General features: G+C 46.3%; 1 protein-coding gene across 2 annotated transcripts in view; it reads left to right on the top strand.

Annotated features, from left to right (window-relative positions):
* Positions 1-25620, top strand: part of LOC135905600 (mite allergen Der f 7-like) — a 66240-nt gene extending 40620 nt beyond the window's left edge. Inside the window, exons 1-5 of one of the 2 annotated variants that reach the window (XM_065436551.2) lie at positions 4887-5014; positions 16742-16808; positions 17586-17823; positions 23696-23869; positions 25151-25620. In XM_065436551.2, the coding sequence (XP_065292623.2) occupies positions 4949-5014; positions 16742-16808; positions 17586-17823; positions 23696-23869; positions 25151-25391 (786 nt within the window). In that variant the 5' untranslated portion in view covers positions 4887-4948 and the 3' untranslated portion in view covers positions 25392-25620. Of the gene's footprint in view, positions 1-4886; positions 5015-16741; positions 16809-17585; positions 17824-23695; positions 23870-25150 lie in introns of those variants that run through there. The other variant, XM_065436552.2, reaches the window with a different exon arrangement.
* Positions 25621-26224: the final 604 nt, after the last annotated feature.

The following is a 26224-nucleotide window of genomic DNA, read 5'->3' on the forward strand; positions in this document are numbered from 1 at the left end:
TCCCTATCACAAGCGTTCATGCAGTCCAGTGACTTTCAAGAAACGCAGAACGGCTTTTGTGGTCTTTCGCATACAAGAACGCATATATGCCATGGCCCGAGGATCTTTTCTTCTGAGGGCGTTCTGTTGTCTAGCAGGTTGAGTTTCGCTTGTAAACTACGTCGTTGAGTGTCAAAGGTTGGACAGCGACACAGGTGCTCTAGAGTCTCATCGCACCCGCAGAAATTGCGCGCCGCACTGTTCGCCATTCCTATTAGAAATCAATAGGAATTTGTAAATGCGATGACCAACCATATGCAACACAGTAAAGTTGTTTGTCTCGAATGGATATTAACAAAGCGAAGGCTGAAATCATTTACAAGCAGAACTAGAAAAACGCAGAAGGTCCACAATTCTGCTGTTAGAACAAGGTTTAAGGAAGAGAAATGTGAGAGCAGGCTTCCGATACATAGATGTGGTTACAGGCACAGGTTTCGCCGACCACCACGGAATATGCGTGTTGCGCGAAGGAGACTTTCCTATCAAACATTTTTCCTTCCAAGACTCGGCTAATGTGGAAAATGACGAAAGAAACATAAAGACCACTAATTCTTAGGGCAGCACAATCGCCCAGCATATTGTCAAAGAAATTCAAGTGGCTTAAATTCAATTACGTGATGATATTGCACTTAGTTTAAAGCTATGCCGTTTTTTTTTGTTTCCCCATAACCTGCTTTTTGTTTTCTAATGCTTGTGTATGTGCTGCGATGCATAGCACTGCTTTTTACAAAGTGTTTTGTTATCTTGTTCCGGCGTTTATTTAGAAAAAATTAAAATCTCTGCCTGTGTACTGTACTACCAAATTGATAGAGGAGGCAGCACCTTTGTCAAGCTTGCGAGCTTTTAGTCTCGTCTCCTTCTCTCTTTAAGAGAAAATAAAGGCTGAATTGAATTGAATTTGATCCCATGTCTAGGAGAAAATAATATTCAGCCGCACGGGGGCACTACTTCATCTATTCATGTTTATGAGGTCCTCCGAGCTATGTGGAAAGGTGTAATGGTTCCAGGACTTACTTTTGGAGATCCGGTTGTTTGCTTTAAATCAGGGGTACAAGCAGGACTCGATGAGAATTAAAGGTCAGTGGGTCGCCTCGCATTGGGCGCTCACGGGAAGGCTACAAATGAAGCTGTGCAGGGTGATATGGGCTGGACCAGTTTTGAAGTGAGGGAGGCTTGCAGTAAAACTGAGTATGAAGAACGACTGAGGAATTTGGAAGAAAGTAAATGGGATGAGAGAGTTTTGAGGTATGTGTACAGAAAAAACATTGATTTACAGTGGAGGAAGAGAACTAGGATGCTTACCAGCAAGTATGCAGCCTGTAGGGTGGGCACCACAGCGACAAAGAACGTCAAGCGGAAAGTCAGAGAGGCTTAAATAATCTCATGGGTGGCGGCAATGAAAAAGAAACCTGCCATGAGTCTCTGCTTAAGAAGAAAAAACGAAATCAAGAAAGAAACAATTTATGATAACTCAAAGGGAAGCTCATTACTTTGCGAAGCGATTTCAGGATGCCTTAGAATACTCACTGTTAAAGCGAAATATAACACGGAAGAAGAAGCATGTGCTTGCTGCGGTAAAGCTAGGGAAACGATCGATCATGTTTTAATAGAATGTGAAGACATCTGCCTAGCGGTCGATTTAGGAATCACTGGCCTCCTTGAGGCCCTTGGGTCCAGCAGGAAAGAGCAGGAGAAAAGTAAACGCCCGCAATAGAGATTAGTACGAGGCGATTGGAAAAATGGTGGAAGAAAAGTAGGAAAGCGACAAAAAATGGAGACGTACAAAAGCAGAGTTCGTGAAAGGGGATCAGAAAACTTGGTTGTGGGAGTTCACAGCGTTTCTTTTCTCTTTTTTTTGTTGTTTAACCTAAGTGGGACATTGGGCAGTATAGTAGCAAGAGCTTGGTGGCGCAACCCACCACCCCGTTCCAAAGGGGACGCTCATTACATTCATCCAACCATCCATGTTTAGAAAGTTGTGTCGCAACATCTTCGAGGGTCTAAGAAATGTAGAAGCGTCACTTAAAGGATATCGTAATTAACCCAGATTTGTTGACTTGACTTGTCTAATAATGGTTAATGAAAAAGAAAAACAATTACGTTGTGTTCCTTCAGATGCATTACATGCGCGGTTGACTTGATTTGTTTACAACAGAAAGCGGTTGTCGCGATATGTATATGAAGTACGGACTCTTTTTCCGTCACTTACTTCCGCATTATCTTTCTCGCTTTCCTCGTTCGCTCTTAATGGTAATATTTACACTTCAGAAGCGAGTCCTACGTAGGTACTCGTTTACACTGCCAGTGTAGTACACAGCGAAATTACACTTGCACATGGTACTTCTTTATGCATCGTGTGCGCTGATTTCCGAAGAAATTAAAGGATTGTTTTATTTCAAATGATTATTTAAAAAGGACAAGTGCCTTCTTTCACTGACTGAAGCTTGCGCAGTTTCTCTGCCAAGTGTGCCATCGGCATACCGAGCCCCTCCGAGAACCCGCGCCGTCTGGCCGGGCCATGTGGCAGGTCTGCCTGCGCCAAAGTGACTACCTCACGCACCTAGTATATAAGAAAGCGTCGGATACTTTCAAAGCCAAGCCTTCTGTAAGGTATAACAAACGTCAGGTTAACGACAAGAAAACAGACAAGAACATCTACGATGCCACGACTTTCACCAGCAATGATGTTTCACTGACTAGCCCTCGTCGCCGAATTACTAGTTGGCTCCTTTAGGCTCATTAATTTTCTTGTAATAGTAGTCACTGCTTCCACCAGTGAAGAAAGACGTCCTATGCTTTAGTCTAGGTAAATTTGACTGCGGAGTTAAGCTGAGCCCTTCATTCAAGGACCATATGTTGAGGTAACCTGCTATCCTGCGTAACTGCAAGAGGTTATTAATTTTTTTGTCATGACTTAAGGTGTGAGCATTAAAGATCGTTATATAGCCGCAGTTTGGCTACTTTTCTGGCTGCATCTATCGAGCATGGTCCAACCTGGGTACATTTTTGGCCACTTTCTGAAAGTTCGTGGCTGCTTCCTACCGGCAGCCCTGTGCCTGCCAGAGGCCACCATGCTCAATTGTTGCTCGACCGCGGCATAGTAAGTGCGCTGCCGTTCGCTGCTCTGTCTGCATTCTATATCTTGGAGTTACGTGTGGATGGCTGGATCGAAAGCCAGGGCTTTGAGTCCACATTTTGGGGCACGACGTAGGGCTCGAACCTTAAGAGTTTTATGCTCTACGAACCGCTTTAGTAATGTTATGAAAACTCCGCCAGAGTGCTCAGACACAGTTCATTTCACACCTGCAACGACTTTCAAACAGCTGCACATATCCGTTTGCTTCACTGATTTTTATCAGTGATCTACCAATGCTTAGATGTCCGAGCTCTCGAGATTTATTTCTTCTGTCTTGAAACACTGATACGCAGCTTCCGGGGTGTAATACCGCTTGCTGCAATAAGTGCGGCATAACAAAACTATTCGTTTGTTATTGAAGCAGCGCACTTGCATCTTACACCTACACGTACACACAGAAAGGACATACATATCATGGCTCACCAACTAGCCCATCAGTATCGTTTAAGATTTGTTTGTGTCACAAATAATAAGTACACATACCGGGGTTGCGCTCATGTACTACATTGTAAAAAACAACTGCAGCAAAACAAAGGGGGAAAGAACGCGACAAATGTCTATGAATCGCAGGCATGTGCAGAAGCACAAGTAGTAGAAAAAAAATGCCGGCAGAAAGGCAAAGCTGATGTGAGCGTTACGAAGAAAGGAGATCATTATAAAGAAAAGCGTAAAACAGAACACGCACACTGAGGAATCCAGGAGCAGACTGCCAGAACGGCTGGGCCCGCATTTCATGCAAGCATAAATTGAGCAGGGTGTGATTTGTGCCGCGCATGTGTAGACAACAGCGCACTTCGTGGCTGAGTGGTGTTGCGAGTCCGCAGAGGAGCCGCAATCCGCCGTTCCTGTACAAGCCCTACATATGCGGCGTGTCGGAATTTCTCATAGAGATTTGTAGGATGCTGCGAATCTTACTCCATATACGCACCATCTGCCAGACGACGCAGCTCCCAGCATGAGCGACCATTTATTTTGGAAGAATGGAGCCACGTCAGGCTCTTAAGTTAAAAAGAATGAAAAAATCCGAGTCGCGGTCAGTGAAACGGCCTATTTTGCCAACGCAGCCTATGGAGAAAAAACGCACGGCGAGCCGGATAATGATGATAGGAGACGCAAAAAAGCACCAGCACATGTAGAGGGAGGCATAATAAAGTCGAAATGGCTATAGGGGGACAGCAGGGATATACATCGGTGCAGTTTGCAGGGAAATGGGAGATTGCGCAAGGGAGCGACAAACGACCAATCATGAGGCATTGCACAGGCGAAGGCCTATTTTTAATGTACGTGTACTCGTCAACGAAAGGAAATCTTGCATTGGAATAGACGTGCGCACAAATTGCGTCACATGCGATGCGTAATAACGAGTCGCCCGCAGGAAGGCATGCTATAGGTACAGGTCCGAGCGAAACAAAAGAAAATACAGATGAGAGACCCCCGAATAAACGCATCGCTTTGCCAATTAGCTCGTCACGGTGGTGGCAGGAAGACTACCGGTGAACGTTGCGCACTTCAAAAGCCCCACCTTCGCGCTTCGCTGGTTTTCTTAGCGTCATCGTCAACTTTTTTCTTCTTCGCAACAGCGCGCCGCGAGCTCACGTAATGGAGAATTCACTTATGATGCATTGCGACACACCCTTTGTTTTCCTCGTGGTGCGTTCGTGCCACGCACACCGAGCTGGACCCGTTTGTGCGTCATTTGCCTCAATCCAAGCGCTCACGCGTCTGCGCAAAGTCTGCACACGGTCCCGGCTGGGGTGGGGCACGCTGCAGCTCATGCACATCGCAGGAGGTTCTATTCTTCTCGAGCCATTCGACGTGGGATCGCTCATTGTCACAACGGTGAGTCTTCCTGTTCTGAATGAATGTGTCCACGGATGGATGATTTGCATATAAGGACGACTAGTCGCGGCTTGTCGGTAGCGCCAGGGCCTTTAACGTCACTTCCGCTTCTTGGTAGACGCCAAAAGTACACATTAGCGGCCGAACACCGTATGCGTGGATTGAAATGTCGCTCAAACGATAACGTAACCGTGGCGTTTCGTCGCAGATATCGTGGTACCAAGTCGCGCTCCAATACAGGTGCTTGATACGGGTACTTGAGGCCGAAATATAAAATTTGTTTCTGACTAAATACGTTTTTGCCTTGCGGAACACTCAAGACGAGACGCGAAAGCTTATGAAATGGCACCCGCATTTCATACGGCGCACGGCCAGTGTCGTGTGAACTTTCTCAAGCTGTCTGCAGAGGCTGCAATGGAAATATCTTTGCAGCAGTGTACCCCCCCCCCCTTCCTTCCAGAGGTCGGTTGACCTCTGCAGGGAGGGGGGTTACAGCCTCCAAACCATCGCTCCTTGTCGGCACGCCGTTGGTGGCGCTATATGTTCGCAACTAAAACGGCACAAGTGCGACATTATTCTATACACAAGCGCACTTTCTTCAACTCTTGGGGCACAGGTCGCTTGTTTCCGGAAGGACTGTGCACCAGAATGCCTCAGTGGCAGTGCCACATTACCGCTGAGCAGGGCAATTACGCACGCAGATGGACGAGTTCGTTCTCGTTTATTGTCAACCGTATTATTCGGTGCGCACCACGGTGACTAAACGAGTATACGAAGCGCTAGCCTGGCGTTACTAGTGCATGGCGTTGTGTCCTCGTTCTTCACCCGTCTTGAGCTCTGAGTTATTCCTTGCTAATGCTTTTCGCATTCTTCAAATGCCTATTGATACGCACGCGCACGTAATGAATGGTACATGCGCGTTTCCACATTTCACCCACAATAAAATTTGACCACCGAGGCTCGCGATTGAACCCGGGGCCTCATGCGTGGCAGCGCAACGCCATGTTCACTAATCCAACACGGCTTTCCTTTTACTTTTTTCTTTATTAGACTAAGCCACCACGGCGAGTCGTGAACTGGCCATGACTGCTCTTCAACATCATTTTTATTTCACTTCTGTTTTTTGAAAACTATCGATACTTGCAGAGCTATATGCCTTTTTCATATCGCACAACGTGCCTATTTGAACTTTCTGCGAAGAGTTCATGAAGGCTATTCTACTGGTATTGTCATTTTATTGCTCTTTGTTGGTTTCTTTGAGCCGGTTTAATTTTTATATGTGCTGTTTGACTGAGCGAGTAGTCAACGGCATCACGCATGATGCCAAATTCTCCAGCACGTTTATATATAACCCGCCGTCCCGTCCTCACGCTTTTTTATGCACCTAAAGAAAGCCATGTTGTGTTTTTCACAGACTCTCACGCGCGATGTGGTGACATATAGCCCCAATATTTGTTTTTCTTAGTTTTATTTTGCGGACGCGGCTGCACATGGCGCGTCCGCGCCCTTCCTATCTTGGAGATAACGTGCTGGGTGCGAAGGCTAGCTGGTGAGGGATAGCTCATGGCTTCGTGTGCGCTGCGTTCTACTGGTTCGCGTTGAAGCGAAAGGCAGCACGAAGGGCAATTCGCTCGCGGCTGCTGCCGCTCGTCATCCCGCCAGCGTTCTGACAGCTCATCGAGTGAGATTATTTCAGGTTTGCCTGGCGCGCGACACGGTGCTTGTTAATTTAGTTTGTAAGCGAATGTTTACAGCCGATTATACAGCTAATAAAACTACTAACCTCACGGCTCATAGCTGTCTGATAATTTGCTGTCGCAGTCAATGCTTCCCGTCTCGGGCGAAACTGCGACATTTTTATGTTAGCAGCGCCCATAGGGTATTTCCTTCTAATAGCACATACATTTTCGATACTTGGCGCTTAATGCTTCGTTATAGCACTCGTTTGTCAGGAGGGAAACACTCGTGTAACGCAGCACCCAGTGCCGACGTAAATGCGTACGTTAGCAGAAGAAAGTATCCACTCGATGTTGTTGAAACTCAGCCAATCTTTGGAAATGTAAGTTTTAGAAAATGCTGGCCACTGAATTAGGCTGGTGTACTGCGGTGAAGTTGAACAGATTGCCGAAGAGACAATGTCCAAAATTTCAGGACATGTAAACCCTCTACATCACGTCATCCATCTTCGGAATGAACACTTTGCTAACATTGCAGCTTTTGTAAGCGACAATCAATTTGTTCACAAACTGAAGCGTCGTCATTTTCAGAACGAGAACATTTTTATCCGTTACACTTTTTATATTCAAGGTTCTACACATTTGAAGCAATAGGATGACGGTCTGAGGTGTTGTGGGGAATAAATTAAGGAAATGAATATACCATCTCAATAAACACAGCAGTAAATTTATGTTGTAAATTCAGAAATGTCTGCTGTACAGAAGAGCGCACTCATAACGCCGCATGACAATGTGAAGGGATGTGAATGCACTGCATTCTGTCGGCGACCACCGACAGAACGCAGACGTTAAGCTAAGCAGCATTGGGCTCGGTCAGTACTAGGGAGGGAGGATGCAGATGTCACAGCGGCCAGTTTGTGCTTGCTGAAATAAAGATGAACGCTGTAAAGACGACGGAATTTATTTAGTTGGACTTATTCCTCACAATCATGTACATTATGGCCCACTCGTAAAGGGCACGCGTACCTATGGAAACTGACCCAGTGAACCTTCAACAGCTGAACTCTGTCGAGTGAGACTAGTTTAGCAGGACTCTCTGAGGAACTGTGAGACGTTGTTTGGGATATTATCGGTCATAGTGAGATTAGAACTGGTGAGGCTTATACATTGCTAAATAACGGCCATGTCCTCTGCTGTAGAGCTCTCCCTAATAAGAAGCAATACGGGGTAGGATTCCTAATTCATAAGGATATAGCGGGCAACATTGACGAATTCTACAGCATTAATGAGAGGGTATCAGTAGTCGTAATCAAACTTAATAATAGGTATAGATGAAAGGTAGTAAAAACCTACGCTCCAACGTCTAGTCACGACCAGGTAGAAGTAGATCAGTTTTATAAAGATGTTGAATTAGCCATGAGAAAAGTGCAAACTCGGTATACGGTATTATTGAGTGACTTCAATGCAAAAGTGGGAAAAAAGCAGGTGGATGAACAGGCGATTGGCAACTAAGGTGTCGGTTCTAGAAACGCTAGAGGAGAAACGATGGTAAAATTCGCAGAAAGGAATGAGCTGAGAATAATGAACACCTTTTTCAGGAAACGTTGCAACATAATGTGGACCTGGAAAAGTCCTAATGGTGAAACAAGAAATGAAATTGATTTCATACTTTCTGCCGATCCCAGCATAGTGCAGGATGTAGAAGTAATAGGTAGGGTGAAGTGCAGTGATCATAGCTTAGTGAGGGCTAAGATTCACCTCAATTTGAACAGAGAAAAAGTAAAATTCGCCAAGAAGAAACAGGTCCTCTTAGATGCAGTACGGGTAAAAGCATACAAATTTAGGCTGGTACTTGCAAACAAATATGAAGCCTTAGAACAGAGAGATGATGATGATTACGTAGAGGTAATCAATGAAAACCTAACAAGCCTGCCTTCAGAGGCAGCGACTGAAGTGGGAGGCAAGACTCCAAGACAACCAATAGGCAAGCTCTCCCCAGTAACAAAGGACCCAATAAAGAAAGGACAAAGAATGAAAGTGTCCAACTCAAGAGATAAGACGGAATTCTCGGAACTGTCAAAACTGATCAACAAGGCGAATATAAGTGATATTCGAAATTATATTGTGAGAAAGACTGAAGAAGCCGTAAAAAAGATGGACGCAGCCTGCAATCAATAAGAAGGAAACTTGGCATAAGACAAACCAAGATGTATGCACTGAAAGATAGGCAGGGCAATATTGTATCGTAATGATATCATCAGAAATCTCGAAGGTATAATAAAGGCATCGGAAAAGTTCTATACTGACCTGTTTAGTAGCCAGAAGACTCATGACCACTCCATTCGAAACACTAATGAACAGGATACACAAACTCTTCCTATAACTACAAATGAGGTCAGACGGGCCTTGCAACATATGAAACGGGGAAAAGCGGGAGCAGAAGATGAACTACCAGTCGTTTTAACCAAACATGGTTGAGATATAATGCTTGAAAAACTAGCGGCTCTTTATACGAACTGCCTATCAATTTGCAAGGGTCCGAGAGAACTGGAAGAATACCAAAATTATACTATTTCACAAAAAGGGAGACGTTAAAGAACTGAAACATTATAGGCCCATTAGCTTACTCTTAGTATTATATAAAATATTTACCAAAATAATCTCCAATATAATAAGGGCAACACTGGACTTTAGTCAACAAAAGTAACAGGCTGGCTTCAGGAATGGATACTCTACAATAGATTACATCCATGTCATTAATCAGGTTATCGAGAAATCTGCAGAATGCAGTAAGCCTCTGTATATGGCTTTCATGAATTACGAAAAAGCAGTTGGTTCAGTAGAGATACCAGCAGTCATAGAGGCACTGCGTAGTAAAGGAGTAAACATCGCTTACGTAAATACCCTGGAAAATATCTACAGAGATTCCACAGACACACTAATTCTGCACAAGATAAGTAGAAATATACTTATAAAGAAAGGCGTCAGACAAGGAGACACAATCTCTCCAATGCTATTCACTGCGTGCTTGGAAGAAGTATTCAAGCTATTAAACTGGGAAGATTTAGGAGTAAGGATCGACGGCGAATACCTCAGCATCCTTCGATATGTCGATGACATGTTCTATTCAGCAACACAGCAGACGAGTTACAACAAATGATTGCGGACCTTAACAGAGAGTGTAAGAGTGGGGTTGAATATTAATATGCAGAAGACAAAGATAATGATGAATAACCGGGCAAGGGAACAAGTGTTCAAGATCGCCAGTCAGCCTCTAGACTCTGTGATGGAGTACGTTTACCTAGGACAATTAATCACAAGGAACCCTGATCATCAGAGGGAAATTCACAGAAGAATAAGAATGGGTTGGGTCGCATACGGCAGACATCGTGTGCTCCTGACTGGAAGCTTACCGTTATCATTGAAAAGGAAGGTATACAATCAGTGCATTTTACCTATGCTGACTTATAAGGCAGATACTTGGAGACTGACAAAGAAGCTTGAGAACAACTTAAGGACCGCGCAAAGAGCGATGAATCGAAGAACGCTAGGCATAACTTTAAGAGAAAAAAACAGAACGGTTCGGATCAGAGCGCAAACGGGTATAGACGATATTCTAATTTACATTAAGAGAAAGAAATGGCACTGGGGAGGTCATGTAATGCGCATATTAGATAACCGTTGGACCATTAGGGTGACAGAATGGGTTACAAGAGAAGGGAAGCGCAGTAGAGGACGGAAGAAGACTAGGTGGTACGACTAAATAAGGAAATTTGCGAGTGCTAGTTGGAATCGGTTGGCACAAGACAGGGATAATTGTAGATCGCAGGGAGAGGCCTTCGTCCTTCAGTGGACATAAAATAACTTGTTGTTCTTGATGATGTTGATGAAACAGTATTTATTTCCACGTAGTTGGAACGTTTGTTTGCTTTTAAAGCGAAGCTTTCTTCGCCTCTTCCTTTGACTTTCCCATTTCCAGTGCTGCTGCTGCTGCGGCTGTTGGCCCACCTCGTCGGGGGGTGGTTCAAAGCGTGTGTATACATGACAGTAGGCCGACAGAGCGGAAAGGCTATGCGAGAAACTCGTTTGGACCTTTGCACCCCGTCGAATGTGCACAATGGCCTCTGGAGCCCCTGGGCGTCGCAGTATTAGCTTACCTCTCTACAAACCCGCAAGTCTAGAGGGAAGCTAGATATAATGGAAGAAAGGAGAGGGAGAGGTGAAAGAGAATGGGTGGAACCGATGGAGTCGCGAAATGAGTGAATAACATCCTTGCCACTGTTCGCTCGGAGTTCCCATACAAGGAGTGGTGGTGAGGGTGCCGCGAGAAGGCAAGGAGCGCCACTTCTATAGACATTACAGCCATGACGGGGAAACGGGATAAATTTAGGTTCAAGGTATGAGACGGCACGTTTCTGAAATTTCTGAAAAGTAAACGCCATGTAAATTTGTCAAGCGGACAATTTACGCAGGGCGTGCAGATGCAGAGCCGCATTAAAGCGCACCGTAGGGTGCAGGCGACACTACGGAAGCGGTCACACGTCAAATCAACATTTCTGTGCCCGCCGCGGTAGCTTTGCGGCTGGGGCATTGATCGAGGAAACGGGTTTGATCCCGCCCGCGGCAGCCGCATTTCGACGGAGGCGATTAAAAAAAAAAAAAACGCTGCTGCACTCACATTGAGAGAATAACGTAAGTACAGCACAACTTTAAGAGAACGAAAAACAAAGACAGGAAAGGGCACTGACCTTCAACTGAGCTTCTTGAAGAAACTTCGGCCTCTTTTATTTATTTATTTATTTATTTATTTATTTATTTATTTATTTATTTAGGGGCACGCTAGAGCAGGTTTAGAAGGGTGACGGTTTGGGCTAGTTGGTTTTCCATTTTAGATTTTAGAGTCCTCCTTTTCTTGCGTCCCTTCACCATGATTCGCGCTGTACCGCACAAGCTAAGGTACACCACAGTGTCAAAATTAATCTGGAGTCCGCCACTACGGCGTGCCTCATTATCCGATTGTGGTTTTGGCACGTACAACGTCATAATTCAACTAAAGTTTAATACTCCTGCCGCTGCCGCGATGCGATGTGCCATGTGAGGCAACGAATGTGCTCAGCTCACTCAGAGGTTATGAATGGCGCACAACAATGCCTCAAACAAACACCTACCCTCTGTTGTGTGTACTTCTCTTAAGCAGTTAGCCATGTTGTAAAAATAGTTGGACCTCTTTAATATTCATTTATCTTTATATGATGTTCAGGTGTGGCAGAGCTATTGGGCTATAGCAGAAGTGGGGAGACAAACAAACATTGAAAACTTTTTTGAGGCAGAATGTACCTGAACCAAATCACACAATGACAAACAAGGCATCTGTATAGGTTCCTGTGTGGCCCCTGTGTTATGCAAGAGGCTAATGGAGATCACAGTTAACGACGAGAGTGCTTCGCCCGGTACGATAGGTAGACGATTTTTTGATCATATTAAAGTTGGTGCCCTGTGACTGTTTGAAAGCTGTGGCAGAATACATTTTAGCGCATTTCAAAGGGTTTTCTGACGCTTTGAATTTTACCATTGCTCTCTCTAAGGAAAAAAAAGCATTATTTTTTTTTTAGATATAACACTAACTTATAGAGACGAGAGCCACATTTGCAGGATTTACTCACCTAGAACCGAGAAGGCTTTGCTTCCGTTTGAATCAAGCCATTCTAAGTTGGTAAAAAGAAGTATAGCCACTTTATGTTTCCGGTGTGCGCTACAGAAAGGCTGTTGTCACGTCTTCCAGGAAGGCCTTGACCGTCAAGTTCAAAGGCTAACTACAGCGGGTTTTCCTGCATAAGTGGCTAAGGCGGGTAGCCGAGAGCCTACGTCTAAAGCTTAAAAGACAAAAGTGGCCAAAAATACAACAAAGCAAAGAAAAAAGAAAAGTTCATGTGGTGCCTTATATTAATAAAGCGTCGCACAACATCAAGAGAGTCGCGGGAACACGTGGTGTACGCACAGTTGGTGGTTTCCGTTCCTTGTAAGCTGTCAGGACTGTGCACGCGCACTGAAAATGCTGGAAAGAAAAAAAAAGTAGCTGGCAAAACGAAGCATGGGAACAAATATTCTAAGTGCGCGACGCATGTTGTCTACAAAGTTCTGTTGGAGCGTGGTAAGGTCTACATTAGCCAAGCAGCTGGTCTCAAGGAGCTGCTCACCTGGCATTTCACTGTCGTCACTGTCGTCAGTGTGACTGGGCCCCATTGTTTCAAATTATGGCTGTTCATGGCAGACGCAGGACAGAAACCGAAGCAGAAATACTTGAGGCGTTTTATGTCAGTGTACAAGAGGAACGAAAATGCACCAGTGCTCCTCTTATCTCTCTGAGCGATAAAGAGATAAAGGCTGAGCTTTAAAGATAAGGAAGCAGAAAGTAGAAATAGATAAAGCAAAATGGTGTGCTCATCAATTTAAATAATATTGTACCTTGATAAGAGCATTGCGCATGCGTCGGCGGTTTGATGTTCGAGGGTTGATCCGTTATTTGTTTTTTTTTTCAAATACATGTCAGTTGGTAGACAAAGGTTGTGGTGTCTCTTCTTTCCATCGTGTTTGCGTCTCAGTTCTTTCGGTGGTTTTCTCAAGTTTCAGAATGAAAACGCATTGTACACCTTATACAAGCAATGCATCAAAAAATACAGCTATTCCTAAAATCCAACGCAAACGAAAGAAACCAAGAGTGAGACGGGAAGGGTCAAAGGGGTTAATAATCGCAAATTTTTTCAATAAAGTTGACCAATGGTAAGTAACGTGTGGAACTAGATAATGACTTTAAAAAAAATTGGGAGGACGTTTGAGCTTCCCCTTTAAGAGTGGAATGTGATAGCATTCCAAGATTTCTGACTGCTTCTCACGCTTCCCGGCAACTTCACTTCATGTAACCGTAATCTTTACTGGCAAATGCGGGCGGCGAACGCTGTGCACGAAGTCGAGCTTTCTATAGTCGGATACAACTTAAGTCTGCAATGAAGCCCCGCTCACGCGCTCATACCCGCCAGCCACTGTTGTCCGCGAGGCTGTAAATAGTTCCTACTTCAAACTTTTCGTGTTATCTAAATAAGGCGGTAACCACAAAAATAAAATTATAAGCGCGTAATTTTAAACATTTTCGCTCGTCTATTCCTGTGAAACGGCGAAAGCCCAATTCTTTATTGAACTGAAATGAAACGCTAGCTTCGCTGCAATTATGTCAAGTTTCACTTCAGTAGGCAGTGAGGTTTCACGAGTAAAACGGGCTCAGCAATGAAATTAAATGTACCGAGAACTTTTGAAGAGTGAAATGCACAGAATCCATACACTTTGTCAATGTCCGTTGCACACCTCATCGCTTCCGCCGACAAAAAGACTTTTCGAGAACAGTAGACGCTGAGGCGGTATTGAGTACGACGCCATTTTGAAAACGTCGCATGACGACGACTTTGTTTGCTTCTGTGATTGGCTAGCGCAGTAACAGTACGCCGCTCTGTCCATGTGCTTGGTTGCCAACTGCTGCTTTTTTTAAAGCTGTATCTTACTATAGTAGAAACACTGCCTCTTGGGTGGGCCGCAGCGGATGGCTCGATGAATGTCATGAGCGTCCCCTTTGGAATGGGGCGGTGGGTTGCGACACCAAGTTCTTGCTATTTTACTGCTTAATGTCCTACCTGGGTTAAAAAAGAAGAAAACAACAACCTCACGATGAATTCCCATAACGAAAAAGCGATGGATGGATGAATGGATGTTATGAGCCTCTCCTTTTGGAACGGGGTGGTGGGTTGCGCCACCTAGTTTTTGCTATTATATTGCCTAATGTGCTACCTAGATAAAAAAGCAAAAGAAAAAAAAACACGGTGAACTCCCACAACCAAATTTTCTGACCCCTATTGCGAACTTTGTTATTGTACGTCTCCGTTTTTAATCGTTTACCTGCTTTTCTTCCCCCAATCTTCCGATCACATCTTACTAATCTCTATTGCAGACATGTTTACTTTTCCCCTGCTCTCGCTGAACCCAAGGGCTTCAAGGAGGCCAGTGGTGCCTATACCGACCGCTGGGCAGCGATGCGGTGGAGGCGAGCGCCATCTAGAGGTGTTTGCAAGGAACAGGGCGGCCCCGCTTTATAGCCTCTGAGATTTGCGGGCATCGGCGTGCGCAAATCTCGGTGGCCGTGGCTGCTCTATGAATGGTAGAAATGCTGGAAAAGGGGTTCGCATTTGTGTTTCCGCGTAAGAGTATTCAAATTCTTCAAATTATAATACGACGCTATTCTGTCTGTAGGTTGTGTTAAGGTTGTATTTTACGATTTTTCTGATGCATGTTACTTTGAGGAATCGAGTTCAGTAACGTCTCAGCGCCACGCGGACGGCCTCGGTAGTTGTAGTCAGGAATGATTTTTTGCCAAGGGAAGTCCGACACCGACATAGAAGTTTTTTGCGACACGGGGCCCTTAACGCTATCGCGTTAATAATAACACAGGGAGAAAAAAAAACTATTTGAAGATAATACTGTGAGAATAAAAAGGAGCGCTGTTAAGTTCGTGATTGCGACGAGTATATTATTTGTCTGCAATTCTGATGAGGGGGGAAGCTTTATTATTAATTGAATGTAATAATTATAAAGAGTTGACATGCCGGCGGAAGGAAAGTGGTCCAGAGTTTACAGATTCGAGAACTGAGGTTCGCGAAAAATTGCGGTCTTACCTAGGGAAGACGAAATAAATTGCTTTTCTTTGTATACCTTCTATCATATAGATTTCAAGGTCCTTATGAAGGTTCCAAACTATCGGGCCATATTCTAATATCATGCGGACTAACGATTTATAAATCGCAGTTTAGTTTCTTTAAGTGTGGAAAATATTTGGTGATTTCTTAGAGCCGTAGCGAAAACCTGGCCTATGTGTTTGTGCCACGAAATGCTAGGTGTAAAGAAGAAACCTACGTACTTTAATTCTGATAAAATATACATACAACAGTCATTACAGAAATAAAGAATACATGATGGAGTTAGTTTGGCGGCGAATGATATTAAAATTGTTTTGCTAGGGTTTGTATTCATCTGGCATGTGCCGCACCATGTACATGAATGAGCCATGCAAATGAGTGGGGAAAGAGCCATTGAGACGGCGATGACCCGTTGTACTTTTAATTACGTCACAAAAAAAAAACGCACTCACCGGCATATAACCGGATATTCGACGTGATATTGTGTGGGTGGTCGTAAGTATCAATTAAAGAAACGCAGCAGCTCGAACGGGTTGTAATTTACATACAGAAAAGCTTTGTGTGAGCGTCTAAAGAGTCGAAATACGAGTTTGTGTTTATTGAATGTCTGCACAAAGCGACAAGGAAGGCATTGTAGAGAGGCTAATACAACGCCACCGCCACTTCCGCGGACGCTCTGAGGCGAGCGCCTACTGGTGGGGCTACGAGGAATCCAGTCACGTACTCCGCTTTGATTGGTTCGCCTATTCGGCAAGAAAACAGCCAAGCCGTAGCACTTGCGGTCACGAGACCCAGCGAGGTTCGCCAAGAAAAGCTGCGCTTTTAAGGGCACATTCACACCGGTGACTTGAGGAGGTCGCGCGACCATTTGCGACTCGCAATCAAAAAGCGACCGAAGGCGACTGATGTTCACACCGGCAAGCCCGGCTGAGCGCGACCCGCAAGTCGCAATCCCGGAGATTATCGTTCTCAGCGAGAACTCTCGGAATCTACGCGGAATATGAATGCGACGCCGGAGGAGGCCGGATGTAGACACACGAAAGATCACTTCCGGTGCGCCGCTGATTGGTTTATCAGTTTTACGACCACGGTCGCGCGACTGAAAAATCGCGCAGAGAGCGACTCGCCCAAAATGGTCGCTGCGTTCTCTCGAAATTAAATATAAAGAAAAGCATCAAGTAACAAATGAATGACGACGCGCGCTTTTCGGTGACAATAAAAGTTGTTTGGCGACAAGTACAGGTTGTGTATTCAAAGGCGATGCCGCCTGGAACGACTCCATGCTTTTTAACGTTGTTCCTTGCTGATCGCAGGGATCCAATATGTGGAGCCTGTCGGTCATCGTTCTATGCAGCGTCTGCGTGGCTGCAACTGCTCAAAGTAAGTCTCATTCCACTATCTACTCCTTTATATACCCAATATTCTTAAATGTAGCAAGAACATTGTGAACTTGAGGCAGAGCGCATGTCGCTCTCACATCGGGCGTCATGTGGCACAGGGACAAGCGTTTGTGCCAATCATTGGACTGATCGCGTGCTCTATAGACTCTCCGACGCTGGCTGTAACAGCTTACCCACCAGGACCATAAATGACGGTAGGCAGGGTTTCCCGCATATCTCGCTTACCCGAACCATGAAGGCAACGTTCCCACCAGTAACAGCACTAGTACAAGCCGGCATATGTGTTGCGAAAGCTTGGACGGTATGAGGAACGGAGTGCGACCTGATTGCCGAGGGATGCCATTTTGGGTCGGTGGGTCAGCAGCCCAGTCCACCCTTATCGCGACGTCCTAGATTATATGTTTAAACCTGGTACACTGCTACTTATGGGAAGCATCACTGAGAGGGAGACTAACAGCCACACAATGCTAAGGACTTCCAAAAGCAAACTAGTGCTGAAGAAATGGTTAACATTAACAAGAGAAATCTGATTCGAGTACGTAGTAGTTATCGAAGACGAATACCATTATTGATAGTGACGGTAGCTTTGTTTAATAACATCTAGAAACAGGGGTAAGAGAAAGAGCGTAAATATGAGGACCAAATATGTTTCATCCTGTCCTAAGATTTGACATATTCATTGCTATTCCCGGATTCGTCACCACGTCTTGACATACCTCGCGGATATCTGCGGCTGAAATTGTGCGGCGCATTTCAGGCAGCCTCTACCCTTCTCTGGAAGGCGTGACCGAGGCGACCCCTGCGCCGGGACTGTACACCGCCGTGGTCAACTACCTGTTCGACCAGGTGCTCAAGGCGATCAGCCAGTCAGGCGCCATCGACCCGCTGACGGTGCCCAACACCACGCGGAGCTTCGAGACCAAGTTCATCGTCAAGGTGCAGGCCGAGGCGGGACTCTACTCGGGACGCCTCACCGGGTTATCCACCATGCACAGGTGGGGCGGCACGTGCAGTGTTTCATTGCTTACTCCACTGACGCAAGAAAGACCTCAAGCAGATTTATGAAAAAAAATTAACAAGGCTCGTTTACAGTGCGACATAGTCAGCGCGTCACCGAGTTGCTGGTTATGCACGCGGAGCATTCTGGGTAACCCATGCGTTGCAGTGTGGCGCGAGATAGAACATGCTCCACCGCGACGTCGGCGCCGCCGGCGCGCTCTAACGTACGGCCTTTTACGACAGCCACGGTGACGTTCACCTCTGCCCAGCGTAACGCAGCGTCGTGGACGTCACGCAGAACTATGAAGTAGTATTTAGTGCGCAGCCTTCCGTCACAGCTCTCTAGAGCGCTGAAGACTCGTGCGGCGGTGTATACATTTGCATCGCATAGCGGTGAAATCCCGCATTTGAGACATGATGCTCATGGTGTTTCTGAGTGTGCCCTAGGGAAGTATAGACCCTCTGCGCTACCACAAAGGTTGTGTTGGCCATTGCCACGGCAGCAAAGCGAGCGTGGCATCTTATCGTAGAATAGTTATCCGTACAAGCCGCCGCCACTGCGAGGCAAGAGCCGCAACTGTCAATGGCTTGTGTATTTGGCAGCGGTGATAGAAAAAAAAGCACTTGTCGCCTTGACGTCACCTGATGACGAAGGCTAACACTTCTGTACACTGCTTCCGCGCTCTGAACCACCATGAAGGGGCCGTGGCGTCAGCGAACAGGCCAAGCTGATGGAGCACTGGCTCAAAAGACTCGCAGAAGAAGAAAAACGCAGCTAACAGGCAACGTCCTCGCCGTGCTGCCTTTTTAGCGCAAGTATTATTTTGGCTATCATGCAGAAAATAGTCAACCAAGTTCTTATTGCCACCATTCAGTAGGAAGCAAGCTCAAGGTGTCGCACCCTTAAGCATTATGTCCTCTCGGGCGAATACAAGTAGCCGGTATCAACACGCTGCAATTGACAAGGCGCCATTCTGAGAATCAAGTGGGCTAATAATTCAACCTCTGTGATTTGTCAGTTCAAAGCTGAAATGTAATTACCGAATCAGACTTGGTCTCTCTACATGATATTATGACAGCTGCTACTTTGCTGTCATATGTATGAAATGAATAATAATAATAATAATAATAATAATAATAATAATAATAAAGCCGCAGTATCGCGCGAGAGGCATAGCGTTGATCATGATAGCAAATTAATAGACAGCAATAAGAAGTACAGATAGTTTTATCGGCTGTATATACTTAAACACATTCGCTCACAAACTAAATTAACAAGCAAGGTGTAACATGCGCTCAAGCAAACGTCAACACAACCCACTCGATGACAGCGGAAGCTCGCTGTCAGATCGCTGGAGTAAGGAAGCGCCACAGCAGCAGCGACCGAATTGACCTTCGTGCTGCAGCTCACTTCAACACGAACTAAGCGGCGTAAACACAGCGCATAGAAAGCTATCAACACTCGGCGCACTCTGTGCCCATCGCAGATCGCTTTCACGATAAGTTACGCGCAGCCGCGCCATACACAGCGGCTGCCGGAGTAGGACGCCCCTTTCTTTCTCCTCCCGCCGGTGCCTTGCGCGCGACGTTAGACGGCTCGCTTTCTCCCCGCTTTCCTGCCTTGCGCGCGTGAGACTGAGCCGCCATTGTTGGCTAACCCTCGCACGCTTTCACTCGCACATACAAGATACAGCACGCGGCAACGATGTTTTTGCTCTTCGACTTTACAAAGAAATTCACGGCGACGCGACGCCAACAACGACGGCAGAAATGCGCTTGGAGTGTCCATATATTTGTTATAGCAGTAATAATAGCAATAATAACACGAAGAACAAGAAGTAGTAGAGGAAGAAATCCATGCATGAGCACACAAAGCTTTGAAACCCTGGCTTGACTTTTCAATCATTCATTCATTCATTTGAACGACGTTTATGCTTGTCTTGGTAATTTCTGCGTCTTTTTGAACTCAAGTCAACAAGCACAATGAACACGCGGTCACCTGCAAAACGAAGAGAACGCATAAAGATGGCTTCTCCTCACAAGAAGTGTTGTTCCAGAGAAGCCAGCAATTGGTAGGCGGGCGTTTTATTTTTTGCGATTGACTGCTTTCACCGAAATATCGCTGTTATCATTGAATAGCTTACGACGAAGACGCGCGAATGATTGGTTGATAACTTCGTGAGCATTGTTATGATTTCTGTAGCGTAAAAGTCCTGGCAGTAGTTATGCAAATGCCCCCTTCCACTCTCACTTGCGCAGCATGCCTACTTTATTCAACTTTCATTCCAGCCAACTGAACGGAGCGTGATAGTGCGTCCGTTTGGCTTCATCGCTTTTGCAGCTAAGCTCAGAACGAGTTTCTTGAGACCTAATGCATTCTAACCTTCTAAGAAGAGGCTCTCACATATAAAATAACGTTTAAGATAACGACGCGGAAACAATATGAATAGCCGTTGTGTACAACACACACACACACACACACACACACACACACACACACACACATATATTGTACGCATTTATGCGGACTTTATCTATACAAAGTCATCATCAGTCATCGGCTCGTGTTCGCCTATGCGTTGGCGCCATTTTTCCTTCTTGGAATAGAGCGGCATCTCGACCGTGGTATTTCAAGTGGTATAGGCGCTTTAAGATCCCTTCGCCCTCAATCCTCTTCAAGATCTCTCCTGGAGTGACGTTCGGAACGTCGCTGGCGCCAAGAGGCCGCCATGTCGAAAGACCAGCCCGCAGCGTCCACCAGCTCGGTTCAAATGCTGGCCTCCCTCACTCCCAGCCCTGCCAACAACCGGTATCGCGATCCTGAAATCTTCTCTGGCTTGCCTGGTGAGGACGTTGAAGACTGGCTCGACAACTACGATCGTGTCAGCGAATACAACAACTGGAACGAGACATCGAGGTTAAACAACGTACCATTTTACGTCTCTCATGTAGCCAAGACATGATTCCTGAATCACGAGAGAGACTTCCGTGATTGGTCGTCTCTCAGGGAGCAGCTACGGCGGACTTTTGGCACACCCACGGTTCCTTCGAAAGTTGCGAAAAAGAGGCTGTCTGAGCACGTCCATCATTATAGCGAGTCGTATAGCTCGTACATTGATGACATCCTCGTGCTTTGCCGCCATGTGGACTGTGCCTTGCCAGAAACTGACCGCGTGCGACATCTTCTTAGGTGTGTAGGATGTACTGCCTTCAACTCACTCGCCGATCAAGACCTTTTCGACGGTGTTGGACGTCGTCTCCGTCTGTCAGCGCCTCCACGCCTTGCAATCAATTCGCTTGCAATCGGACTTTTCCGACAACCCCCTGGCAAACATTATTGAGCTCCGGTATATCATTCGAGCCACAATTCGTGAAGAAATGCAGGCGCATGGCTCACCCTTTTGCAGCAACGCTCGCGTCCAACCTGCTTCTACTGACCTGCGCGGCATTATTAAAGAGGAATAGGCTTCCCTGCAGAACGCCCACCATGTCAACGCTTCACCATTCATTTGCGACCAGATTGTGTCTCGTCTTGCGAAATGTCGTCGTCGCGCCCGTATGAACACTGAAGTAAGCCAAGACTATAGCAAACATCAGTACAATGCCTCTCACCGCGTCATTTCCTACCGCCCTGGTGACGATTGCTCCTATGGACACCTGCACGAACACCCGGTTTATGTGAGAAGCTTGAGTCTCGATATATTGGCCCCTACAAAGTCATAGAGCAGATCTCGCCGGTGAACTATCGCGTTACACCTGTTGATACCCCAACTGACCGACGCTGCCGCGGAACCGTGATCGTGCACGTTTCCTGCCTGAAGCCCTTTCATAACCGTTGCACTGTCTAATGTACTGCCAGGCTGGCCGCCTCCGTCCACGGGGAAATTAGTATAAGCATTTATGCGGTCTTCCTCATCATATGTACAAAGTCATCCTCAATCATCGGCTCATGTTCGTTTTTGCGTGGGCGCCGTTTTTCCTTCTGGACATAAAGCGTCGTCTCGACCGTGGTATTTCGCTACATATGTATATATATATATATATATATATATATATATATATATATATATATATATATATATATATATATATATATATATATATATATATATATATATATATATATATAGACACATAGATATGCAAGCGTGTCCGAGTGTGCACGCTCTACACTGGTCGTCGTCCTATGAGGGCCCCGTCTTCACTGAAGGTAGCCCTTAAGCTTGGTTAGAATTATGCTCTCCAAAGACCGGAACGGCGCGCAGGGCGTCTGCCTGCAAAAACGACAAAGCCAAGTGGACGCACCGGGACGCTCCGCTTAATCGCCTCGGTGGCGGAGCCAGGGCACCGTTCTGCTTTCCGCTGCTGGCATGAGCGTTGTGCATGCATGCACTATCGTTTCTATTGAGCAGACCCGCCGTGGTGGCGTAGTGGGTTTGGCGCTGCCCTGCTAAGCGCGAGAAAAAATCGCGGCCATGGCGGCTGCATTTCGATGGGCGCGAATACACACACACACACACACACACACAAAAAAAAAAAACTTGGGGGTGACTTAGCAATGCTTATGCTGTGTAAATGTGGGAGCATTAGTTGTTGCTGAGTCAGCCTAAGTGTTTAGCTGAGTTATGTCGCTGAGATTAGTGTTGCGGCAAAATGTGCCGAGGTTAGCCGCTGCAGCTCACGGTGCTCGCTCCCAGCCGCTTTCTCTGCCTTTCGCGTTGTCGGGGATTCGGGTGGTGAACGTTGTTCACTGCAACAGCTGACTTCGCACGTTTTGCTGCGTTGCAACGGTCTTGTACTTCGTCAGTAGTGAACTGGTGCCTCCTGCCACACTTTACTGTCTCGCCTGGTGATGTAGACGCGAGCGACTCAACTTCGGACGACGAACACTCCATAGCTCCGACAGTGGATGATGATGGTGGTTGTTGGTTTGGTCCTCTTTGAAACGGCGCGGTAGTTTGTGCCACCACACTGTAGTCTACCGTTGAAGTGCTCATGTTGTTTCAATTTCGAATGTTTCTTATTACTACGTTTCTATGTATATAACTGTTCTATTCTGCGGTTACATACATATTTTTATTCCACGACCCTCTCTCTACTTTTGCGCCACCAATCCTCTAATCATCTCTTACTTACTTTTACCGCGCCATTGTTTATCTCTTCGGTACCACCTTTTAATCCCAAAGCTTCCTGAAGATTGACTCCATTTCCATTTAGTAGCGGACGTGCACCCTGGCATTCCAAAAACTTATGTGTAATGGTCTCTGACTTTTTCCGCATGCCACTCACAAGTCATTTTCTTGGATAAATCTCCTGACATAACTTCGCCTTTTCAGACAGCCACGATCCAGCCTCAAAAGGAACTGCATTCCCTCTCGAGTTATCATAGCAGATTTCCTTCCTAGTCTCTTTCTTCCCTAGTCTACAGTAGGCCATTGATTTATTTTTCTCCATCTTCTCTTACCAATGCTCGCACTCCACCTGTATAGCTTTAAGTTTTATATTCATTTTTGTCTCCCAAATGCTGTGGCCTATATACTTTACCGCCAGCTTCCTGTTCCTTTTTTACGTCACTGGGAGTCCACATTTTGTCTCCGGAAGTACTTAAGTACCCTATTTGCCCATGTACTGTCCTCCACGTGGCTCAGTCTTTCCTCGCAAGACAAAAAAAAAAAAAAAAACGCCCGTGTCTCATGCGCTAGGTGCACGACACTAGTGCACAAAATTAGTCCGGAGTTCCTATACGGCGCGCCTGATAATCCTATCGTCATTCTGGCAAGCAAAACCCCAGAATTTATTTTAATTCTATTTTTTTTCTGCTGACAAGTAATGTGTCTACTGGGCTGACGTTCTCGCGTGCCTCTGCAGGACCGGCGACTGTCACGTGAAGGTGGGCAGCGGCGGCGTCGAGATGCGCGTGGACCTTGGCGCCGGGCCCGTTCGCGCCACCTACCGGGGAGCGATTAAGGTCATGGAGTTCAGCCAGGACGTCACCATCGAGTGCGACGTCAACAACATGCAGATCATCGTCGAAGCTGTACAGTGAGTGCACCCTGTCGACGCTTTCACGATCAGAAGTGATAAATTTATCCAGCAAGTTCGTGATTACAATCGAGCCCGAATATAAGGAACCCGGTTATAGCAAATTATGCTCTACATCGAACGTACGAAATTTACTGACCGATATTCCTGTTAAATGATTTCCTTCTAATGAACGGTACATTGGAGATGTCGTACTCAGGGCGTCCGCTCCGTTAATTGGGTCATCGAGCAACACATTTTTGCGGTTACTGTGATGCGCCGGTAGTGTGCAGACATTGAGCGAAGTAGACGAGCTGGTGTACGCTATCTCCCACATCGAGAATGCCATCCTCAGTGATGCTGAGAAAGATTTCGAGGCACAGACAAATTCTACTGCCTATACAACGTGTAGTTCCGCTTTAATATAATGGATTATTTCCTTGCTCCTTTCCGCCATTGGAGATAACAAATTCGTACATGACAACCGCATCACAAAAGTAATTTCAGGTCCGTTATAACTTGTAGGCGAGTTTGGCATACACCTAATATATCGAACCATTTCTTGCGCGCAAGCCTGTTCGTTATAACCGGGTTTGACTGTATTGGAACTGGCACAAAAGAGCAGAAAATGACCGGCCTACCTATATGCAAAATAACCCAGTGCCTGGTGAGTCCTGTTTTGTTTTCTTTTTGAACATGCTCGAAGTGAACGTGTTCCGGAGTACCACCAAGCTCACTTTACCCATTGCGAAGTGCGTTCTGCTCCGATCTGCTAAGGTGCGCGAAGTGTCTGTTAGGACTGCTGAGAAACGGCTGTCCGATGGTGGTGGTACTGCAGCGAAAAAGTATACGGTCTCGTTACTAAGGGATAAAACTCGGCATATCTCGCAAAACTGCGTAGGCCGCTTCCCTCATAGCGACGTCATATGTAAGGTAGCCCAACCGGGCACGTTCTTGGTTAACCTCCCTGCCTTTCCCACTTTGTTTCTCTCTATCTTTCAGTACACGTAGAGCGGAAGATGGCGTGCTTTTGTAAAGTTTGTCGCTCCGAAGCCCTTGCAGAGGAGGACCAGTGTTATTTTTCACCTCGCAGATGAAAAGTGAAAAGCATAAATTCATGTGATCCTCTTGTTGAAGGACTCGCCGATAACAGCACTACGAAACTAGTTTTTACAAACAAATGTAAAGCATTCTCAAGTCCTGCTTTTGTAAGCACCGGGTGTAGTCCACTTCTGTATCCCGCACCCGCCCTCTGCCGCTTCACCATCTTTGCCAGTCTCACAGCCGACGGCTTCTTCGCAGGGCGCCCAACGCCAAGCCCGAGCTGAAGCGGTTCTCGGTGCAGAAGCTGCAAGGGGTGCGCGTGGCGATCCAGGGCCTCGGGGCGCTGAGCGGCGTGGCCAACGCACTCTCCGTGGTGCTCACCAGCGTCTTCGAGGAGGAGATCCGCCGCGCCGTCGAGGACAGCGTGCGGAACCTCTTCTCCGAGAAGCTGGCCGAATTCGGGGGCACCATACCCGCCGCACTCGTCGCACTCGGATAGCCGTCCCCCTTCTGGCGACGATGCTGCACACGGGCGCTGGCGACGTTTAAAAACCGCGCGCGGCGCGTATAGCGGTGACACACTGAATATTCATCGAAAAGCCGTTCAAATCTTTTGTATAAATGAAGCCGATATAAGTCAAACGAAGCCTACCGTTCCTGGCGTGGTTTAGGGTGACAGCGCAGATCACACTGCGCACCTGGAATAAAGCACGTGCTTCCATCCGCTGCATTTGTCTCCTCTCTTATGTGTTTGAAATCGGGTGCTAGCGTATTCGCATCATTGTTCAAGTCACCTCCTCGTGATCCATTGCGACCGCGTCAATCTAGAAAGATAATAAAGCAGCTGAAAAATGTTCCAGGAACAGTGAGTATGCGTACTGCCTCAGAATGAGGCACTAAGACAAGTGAAGAAGAGGCATGGGCTCCCACGGGCAAGAAGGGAACGGACAAAGAAGCTCTATAGCCACTCAAACGCACTGCTAGCAGAGACACATGTGGTGCTTGCCAGGCTTATGAGCTTAACAAAACAGGATTTCAGCAGGCTGCTGTCGTTGTGAAAATAGAAAAAAGAAAGAAGCAAATAATTTTAAAAGTTCAGACAGATACGTCAGATGCGTAAACGCAAGCGTGGGACCCGGTGAATCGTCACTGAAACCCTTTAGAAACCACACTCTAAGAAAAGTGCCGGGAGAAACGGGAGTAACTGCACAGCTAGCCTTAAGAAGGGCTCTTTCGTCCATGGAAGCGACTAACTGCCGGAGTGTGCGTACCATGCGCAAATTTGGGAGAGTAAATGTTTAGACCCTGGTCGAAAAGAGAGCAACGGCAAGA

This window comes from Dermacentor albipictus, chromosome 1, assembly GCF_038994185.2.
Source record: "Dermacentor albipictus isolate Rhodes 1998 colony chromosome 1, USDA_Dalb.pri_finalv2, whole genome shotgun sequence".
Lineage (NCBI taxonomy): Eukaryota > Metazoa > Arthropoda > Arachnida > Ixodida > Ixodidae > Dermacentor > Dermacentor albipictus.